At 31.2% G+C, this 8,446-nt stretch overlaps 1 protein-coding gene across 7 annotated transcripts in view; it reads left to right on the forward strand.

The window, feature by feature from the left end:
• The window catches only part of unc-5, a 689,026-nt gene extending 685,544 nt beyond the window's left edge, over nt 1-3,482 (forward strand). For all 7 annotated transcript variants that reach the window (XM_074136688.1, XM_074136706.1, XM_074136735.1 and 4 more), the window contains 5 exons: nt 897-1,043; nt 1,122-1,313; nt 1,450-1,541; nt 1,617-1,718; nt 1,851-3,482. In XM_074136688.1, the coding sequence (XP_073992789.1) occupies nt 897-1,043; nt 1,122-1,313; nt 1,450-1,541; nt 1,617-1,718; nt 1,851-2,022 (705 nt within the window). In that variant the 3' untranslated portion in view covers nt 2,023-3,482. The remainder of the gene's footprint in view (nt 1-896; nt 1,044-1,121; nt 1,314-1,449; nt 1,542-1,616; nt 1,719-1,850) is intronic.
• The last annotated feature ends 4,964 nt before the right edge of the window (nt 3,483-8,446 follow it).

Consider the following 8,446-nt stretch of genomic DNA (forward strand, 5'->3'; position numbering starts at 1 on the left):
TTCAATAAAAGAAAACCAAATATAATTTTAATGAAGAGTATTGTTCATAGTTTTGGGTAACTGATTCATTAATCTAGAAAGAAGAAAGGATATTGTCTATTTCAGCCATTATTTTTTTACTTTTCCCTAGCTAACGACCTTGGGTCTTCAGGGCTTATGCTATTGACAATTATAGTTTTTTTTTACATATGTATAACCGGCTCGACAAGATGTCACGATTGCCCGAATGGCTCTCGATCTTTTTGGTATAATACCCGTTCTAAACTTACGCGAATAGGTAATATTAAATATATTTTGGTCTACTTGTGGCCTAGGGTTCCACCCTTGTTGACAAATGGGGAAGATTAAGCCTGCTGTTACGGAAAAGGGAGTTCTCACGGTATCTCAGCTCTTTCGTGCCATCGCAAAACGCCTTTTTAGTGCAGCCTTCTGAGAATGTATAAGCTGTAAAAGTCAGCTATTGGAGTTTGCACTAAGGGCGTTTTTTGTGTGACAGAAAAAGTGAAGGTTTCAAAGCGAAGAAACGAAGCCTAACATTAGCTTCGATCACGCGGCACATTATCAATACGGTATTTAAGTAAATAAAAAAAAAGATTTGAAAATGCAAGTATTATAATGAATTTGTAAGATTGCTATTTTATAGTATAGTAAACAAACTTATGTATCAAAGTATTAGAGGAAAAGTTTCTATTAGAATTATTTTGTATTTAGAAATTTCTAAATATTAAAATAAAAAAGTTTCTAAATATTAGGCTTTGTGGCCGTAGAAGTTAATTTTTTTATTTGAAAATATCTTCTATTAAATAATCCAGCTGCGGTGGTAATTGAAATCTGATTTCGTAAGTTAGGTTAAAAAGTATTACTTTTTCTTTCTCACTTTTTATTATTTATTCCAGGGAGTAGTACAAATGGAGAAAAAGCTTGGTGGTTGTCTTGTTGATAAGCCCAAAGTTCTTTTATTCCAAGATGGCGGGGGAAATCTTTGTTTGAGCTTGGAAGATATTGGACCTGGGTGGAGAAGTAAACCTCAAGCAGAATATCAGGTATTTTGTGTTGCTCTGACCATTTATTTAGTATTTCATTATTTTATTGACATTTTAAATCGATTTTTATTGCTTCAGGAAATTCCATTTCAACATGTGTGGAATTCAACTCAGACTCATTTACACTGTTCATTCACACTGGAACGTACAGACAGATTGACTTCAAACGTCAACTTTAAAGTTCTTTCTTGTCAAAAAGGGTGCCAGAATCACCGGCAAATATTTCGAGTTAACACAGAACTGAGGCCGGATTCTTCCCTATCCTCTTTGGTAGTTTTTTATTTCGTATATGATACAATATATGTAAATTACATTTAAATAACAACAATAGGTTTTAGCGGTTTTAACTTTTGAACTTATTTTAGCAATTTTTTTCATGGGATTTTTTCTTTTTTTTTTAATTTAGGTTCCTGGCAGTCCAGCAGTTGGTAAATGCCGGACAGTAACCAGCAGTAGTGGATGTGGTTCAAGCGTTACAACATGTGATCCACCATTTAGGTAGGAGCACCTTTATAATAATTTATTTTATTACTTCTTATTCTTGTTATTAAGTGAATATTCCTTTTTTTACAGATTTAGTAAAACTTTACGTAAACAACTATGTCAGTGTCTTGATCCTCCAAATGCAAGAAGCAATGATTGGAGGATGCTTGCTCAGAAACTTAACGTTGATAGGTAATTTCAATAGTTCAATTAAATTAATATCTGATTTATTGAAAACATTATAATTAATCTTTCATTTTTAATCTTTAACATCTTATTAAACTCTTCATTTTATGATGATGATGATTATTATTATTATTGTAGGTACATAAATTATTTTGCAACGAAAGCTAGCCCAACAGATCACATTTTAGACTTATGGGAGGCAAGACATCGAGAGCCATCTGCAGTTACTGATTTGTTGAACATCTTCAGGGTAATGGGACGCAGTGATGCTGCAGTTTTATTAGAGAAAGAGCTCGGCCCTTGGATATAAAATTTGCACCACACTTTTTGTAATTTTATTTTGTGAAGTAGGTTAGTGAATGTTTCCTAATCGCAAGGGACTGTAACAAATAGACCTTACATATTTTTATACAATGATTTTCATAATTCAAAAGGACGCTTTTAAATGAATGTTTATAAATTAAATTATTATTTTTTATTTTTTAATTCTACCACCGAATAATCTACCCACCTTATTTCAAAATATTTTTAATTTCATTTTTTTTCACCTAAAAATATTGTTTTCAAAAACATTTATGCTGTAAACACAGGCTACCTAGTTATTAAGTATAGTTCTAAAAGTAAGTTTTGTTGCGAGATAAAAGAAATAAACAAAAATTGTTTAGAACAATAAACAACTGTTATTTTACAAAAATAAAACAGAAATAAATAGCATCATTGTCTTATGCCTTGACCACCAATATGTAAACAGTGTTGCTTTATTGTAATAATTTTTTTGAGTAAAGAAGAAATAAAAAAATTATTTTAAAAATATGTATAACGATAATAATTTGGCCTACATGTAAACAAACGTATGTATGCAATAATTGAACATTACTATTAATAAAATAATACGATTTTCTTTCCTGTAATTTATATACAGTACTTTGCAATCTTTTCAACTTGATAATTTAATTTTCACTGGCAACATTCATTGGGTACTCATTGTACAGATGTTAACCAAGTTTCTGTCAAAAAAATATATATATAATTTAAGTCAATGTATTATTTATATAGACTATAAATAATTATTTTGTCAAATTTTTGTTTGACATCTTACTTTGTTTCCTTAAATTATTTAAATTATTTCAACATATTTGATTTGAGGAATATCAAACTTAAGCAATCCAGTGACTATAACTTCAAAAAGAATATTTATAAACAAATATTTACTCAAAATAAATAAAACAATCATGAAAATTTGGAGATAGATTATGGAAGATAATTTACTACATAATGTTTGTTGAAATTTAATAATTTTTGTATATAATTTATCGCTAAGGTACAACCCAGACCTCAAAAATTGCAAAATTTATTTAAAAATAAAAATTGTTGTACAATTAGTTGATATATATATTCGTATATATATATATAACACGATTCTTATAATGAAATCAATGCTAAGAAGCATAATTAAATGTAGTATTTAATTTTTTAAAATGATAAAGCAGATAATAAATAACCAAAATAAGCTGCCTCTTTATAGAAATTAAACATTTTTTTACTGAACAATTAAAAATAGAAATCTGTTGCAATTACATAAGAAAAATAACCAGATTTGTACATTTTCAATTAGATAGACTAGCAACGATGAACAGAAAAAAAAGGATCGAAAAAGATAATTTGTAAATCTAGTTTGAATGTTAATAGTAAATTGTAAATAAATATATTTAAAAAAACAAACAAACAAAAAAACGAACAACCAAAAAAAAAAAAACAGAAACTATAAAAGTTAATGTGAAAATTAGTGCTTAGTGGTTAGATTTTATTAGTGATGTACAGTATATAATAGGATTAATTTAATGCAATATCCAAATATAAAATAGATTGCATATAAAAAGAAAAACAGAATATTTATATGTTAGATTACTGCCATGATTTTCTACTTCATAAACTTTCAAATAGAAAAGATGGAATCTTGTGATCATTATGAGAATAAAGATTTTTGGACATTAAATTTCTGCTTATTGATTTGATTGGAAAAACCAGTTGATACGTCGGAGCCGCAAATATTGCTTCAACTCTCTAAAATAATTATTTATTATGGTGGCACATAGGCGCCAAGCTAGCTGAGCGGTTAGAGGCGAGACCTGCGAAGCTAATATGTATTGTGGTACTGGATTCGATTCCCGGTCTTAGGCCTTGGATTTTATTTAATGGTTAAAAAAAGAAATTTACAGTAAAGTATGTTTGCTAATCGCCTCCGTCCACGATACCTATTTGGTAGTTGGACGTTAAGCCCCGCCTGAAAAAATAGGCATTACTTTACTTATTATTGTGGCACTTTTTTGGGGGAAGGCGTATCGACACTGCTTTGGTCACTATTGCCTATTTGTGTATTTAAACCAGTTCTTAACTATGCGGAAACATTAGCACAGCCGAGCACATTTTCTTACTAGAGAACCTACGCAAGACAACGCTGTTCATCACCGGACAGTGAGCTGTAAGAAGCTCCTAGGAAGAGAAAATCTAAGGGCCAGCTGCAAAATTCAAACCCGGTATCTTCACGTTGAAATCCAGTATGTTCTCCCCTAGGCTAATCCCTTCGCTCTCTGGCTTCTTATTAAGAATATTACCAAGAATTAATAATTTTATTTGTATCGCCTCAAGCTTACAGGTCAGCTCACACCGCTTTTCTGTTTTTGGCAGAGCTACAGCTAAGCAGTAGCCTCAACGTCTTATGTATCTGTGGAATCACCGCAAATAAACGGGAAGGCGCAAATTAATTAATTTTGCTAACGGAAAGTAACCCAAGATGCTCCTATTGCAATCCACGGGGTGCGATAATTTTTCAATCTTCTTCATTAATTGTGGTAAACTCCACTTCCCAAATTTCCTCATTGATTTTATTCTTCGTAGTATACAACCTGAAATCAAAGTTTTCCTGGATGAAGAATTAGTTCTACATCCCCTTAACAAAATAAAATCTACAGTTTAAAAAGTTTAAAATATAAGGATTGATTAAACGCCAAAAGGTACACAATACAATTTTTTAGAATTTATTAGATGTCACAGACTATTATGCTGGCCACTTCATTCAGAACAATGTTTTTGTGAAAATAATAATAAAATGTATATTAAATTTTTCATAAATAAATAGATACCTTATGTTAACTCTGTACTAAATTATTATTTTGATCTGTCTTCATTGAGCCTTTATTCTGAGTAATCATCAGACCCGCACATTAATTTTTAACCTTTTATTTTTTAGCTTATATTTTTAAAATTTAACCAATTGTTTGATTATTATTGATTAATAGATATTACAATCAATGTAACTTATGGAGTGCTACTTGAACAAATCTTATGTAGAAGAAAATAACCAGCATAAGGTTCTGTGTCATCTAATATATTCTAAAAAATATTAATGAAAAGTTAATGCAGTAAAATTACATAAATGATATAAATTATGAATCAACGAAATGATGGCTACTTGCTGATTTGTGTACTTTTGGCGTTTAATCAACCCTTATCCTTAACTTTTTAAACTGCAGGTTTTTTTAAGAGACATGTATAACTTTTGGATAGATTTTTTTGTCTATTCTGCAAAGTTACATAGTATCTACTTTACAGATTTTCTTAACATTTGGAATAAGCGTACTTTCATTATAACCTGATATAGTGTTAAGTCGGAACCGTAACTACCACTGGAGAGATCTTTTAAAAGAATGCTTAGAGTTGCGGTCATCAAAGAATTCAAAAACAGTTTTCTTGGGAACACGTTTCGAATAAAATTAGAAGGTATGCGAATGTAAATGGCAGTATTGAACTGCAATTACGGTATGGACTATTCTCTGACAGTTGGGTAATAGTTTTTTTTTTTTATAATCACCAATATAATCTTAATATATTAATATAATCTTCCCTGAAACCGAACTGTGATTTAATAATCAAAATATTCTTTTCTAGGTGATTTAACAGTTGATAAGCCACTATTTTTTCGACTATTTTAGATAAGCATATTTTAGATTTTTTATGTACAGGAATCAATTTCGCTATTTTCAATTCTGCAGGAAAACAACCATCTGAAATAAAACGGTTTATAAAGTTAGTGAGTGGCGATATATAAAAGTTCTAAAGAAATTAGAAAAGCCAACGTGATCTTCACTCTTCTTTCCTTTCATTCCCTCTTTCCTTCACCACCTTCAAGAAAGGCAGCATTTTCACCGACTTTACATAATTTAAAATGCACTTGTGAGCACCAGACATGTTGTGATACATTTGGCGAGACGTAACCCTGCACTATAGAAGAGACTTGTAACATGCCCACAAGTGTTGCTTTTCAAAGATTTTCAACTTTACGCTTTTTCGTGCCGTTTTGGACGATCAACCCTGATACAACAGCCCTATTGGAAAGTTTTTGTTCAATTCTAAATATCTTATTCATATGTAGTTTTATTATGTTTAATAGTAAAAATAAAGGGACCCTTGTTCATGTTCATGTTAGGGTGCTGGAGGGGGAAACTTTTTCCTGAAATGTTTTTTCATATTACAGCATAAAAGCTGAAATGAATAGTGAAGCACTAATGAGTGACAAAGAGCACATTTAAATTCTTTAAAGAACAAAAAAGAAGGCATTCTGACTTGATGGCAAATTGGGGTGCCCACTTTAGCGATCACTTACTAGAGGACAACGATAAAAACTATTAATCCTGCTGCAGATTCCAACAACATATAATGTATGATCGACAAAAATTAAGTTTTTTTTTATCTTCTTTTACTAAAAAAAGAGTAAGAAACTAAATTGGGCTCGAAATATTTAACTTATAAGAGAATTTTATTTGGCGTACGAGAATTTATAGAGTATTATTCAAGTATCGACTCTATGCCGCCTGGCAAGACTGACTGGAACTAACTATAACTAGTTCGTTATTTGATATTAGGTTGGTTGGAAGGTACGAGGAGGCATACAGTTTATTTTATTTATTTATGTGAGTTTTTTCAAGCAATTGCTTGAGCTTTTGTGTTACTATGAGAAGCACTATGATGTTGAAGCTATGCTTCTATTTAGTGTCCTTAAATTCATATCTTTTCGAAAAGTAATTACTTCTCAGCATTAATAGTAACTCCTGAAGGATTCTTTTTGGATACCTTTAAGGTAATTTTTGCTCGCTTATTCCTTCATTTATAAGAGATTCATTTTTAGTATTTAATGAAATTGATCGGTACAGCTTGCTGCTTACTTGTATCAATGATTATTTTGCTCTCCGATTCTTTGCAATTTAGAAAGCAGCGAGCCGTACACAATGACTATTCCTTTACTCACCTTGCCATTTCTTACTCACTGGGGCTGTATGTACTAGCTAGCTTAACTGACCTGTGAGCAGTAGTTCTCGAAGTCAATTTTCACCTCAAGTTTACTTCAAAATTTGTGTTGGTAGTAAATTTCAATCAAGGCACACATACTTTAATCATGCTCTTCTGGGACGTTCAGATAACTTGTTCCTGTACTCAACTTTCAACAAAACCAGTCGGAGCACCATCAGTGACCAACAATTGCAGAAAATACAGTATATATTTTGAGGGTGTTTAATACAAAGTGTATCCTGTGCTTATAGCAACGTCAATTTTTGCGTTATAATTGTGACTATTTTCATTGGAATGTATGTCTAATTTATTTTTTAAACAATAAGGCCACAAATATAGCTATGTATTATTTGTGGCGATAACTGGACAAATCACTTCATTTTCCCTAAATACTTTTAGTAGAACATCTTTCCAGGTCAGTAATTTCTTTTCCACTAAATTCTTTGTAAAGTACGTTTCAACTGTAAAATAAGCTCACCACCGGTATTACATAGTGATTTGGAATTAATTTAAATCGCCAACATCCACATCCACATTAGATTTGGGGAGGAAGAATGTGTGGTATGGGCTTAAGGTGACTGGCCTGATGTGATGTATATTTTGAGGCGTGATGATGTATTCTAAGGAAATGAATATCCTTAAATACTGTTTTACCCATTTTGCTCGATGCTATACATTAGCGAAAAAGTGAGTTTTTAACCCACTCATAATTTCAGAATAATAAATATTCCATGACAGAAAATTAAGGAGTTAAGTTGGTAAAGTGATATGGCCGGACTATTCTAAAGAAGTCAATCGGAATTCAATCTTAATGTTGATTATAAATATTTCTTGATGGAATAGTCGATATTTTTGTATATTAGTGCTCTACACTTAAAGTTATAATTTCAGCAAGAGAACTAATCCTGCTATAGTTAGTGCGCAATAGTAGGTTTAGTCCTCCTCCAGAAACCTTTTTAAAGTTGCAGTTATCAAATGAAGAAATAATTTTTGCCCACTTATTCAGTTGCTGCATCTGAATACCATAACAGTTACTTAACCTAAAGAAAAGGAAATGACGAATATTTGAAGCATTCTAAAACCTAATTATATTTTTGTTGTAGATTGGATAATTCATACAGAGAAGCTTACAAATGATGCAGATGTTAAGGAAGTCTGTTAAGGAACTCTTGCAGTAAAATGGAGAACCGACTAATATCCAATTTCGTTCTTCCAAGTCAGTCTTGAGTGATAATGCTGGGCAAGTCGTATATAATGCTTGCTATTTTTAGGCACAATATTGCACATCAGCTTGTAGTTTAAACTGAATATATTCCCTTCGACGGACATGGACCAATGAGGTATGTCTACAAGAATGTATTTTGTATTTTATTTCTGAATAAAGACGG

The sequence above is a fragment of the Rhodnius prolixus genome, unplaced genomic scaffold (genome assembly GCF_049639745.1).
Source record: "Rhodnius prolixus isolate KJV_2025 unplaced genomic scaffold, Rpr scaffold_1, whole genome shotgun sequence".
Classification (NCBI taxonomy): Eukaryota; Metazoa; Arthropoda; class Insecta; order Hemiptera; family Reduviidae; genus Rhodnius; species Rhodnius prolixus.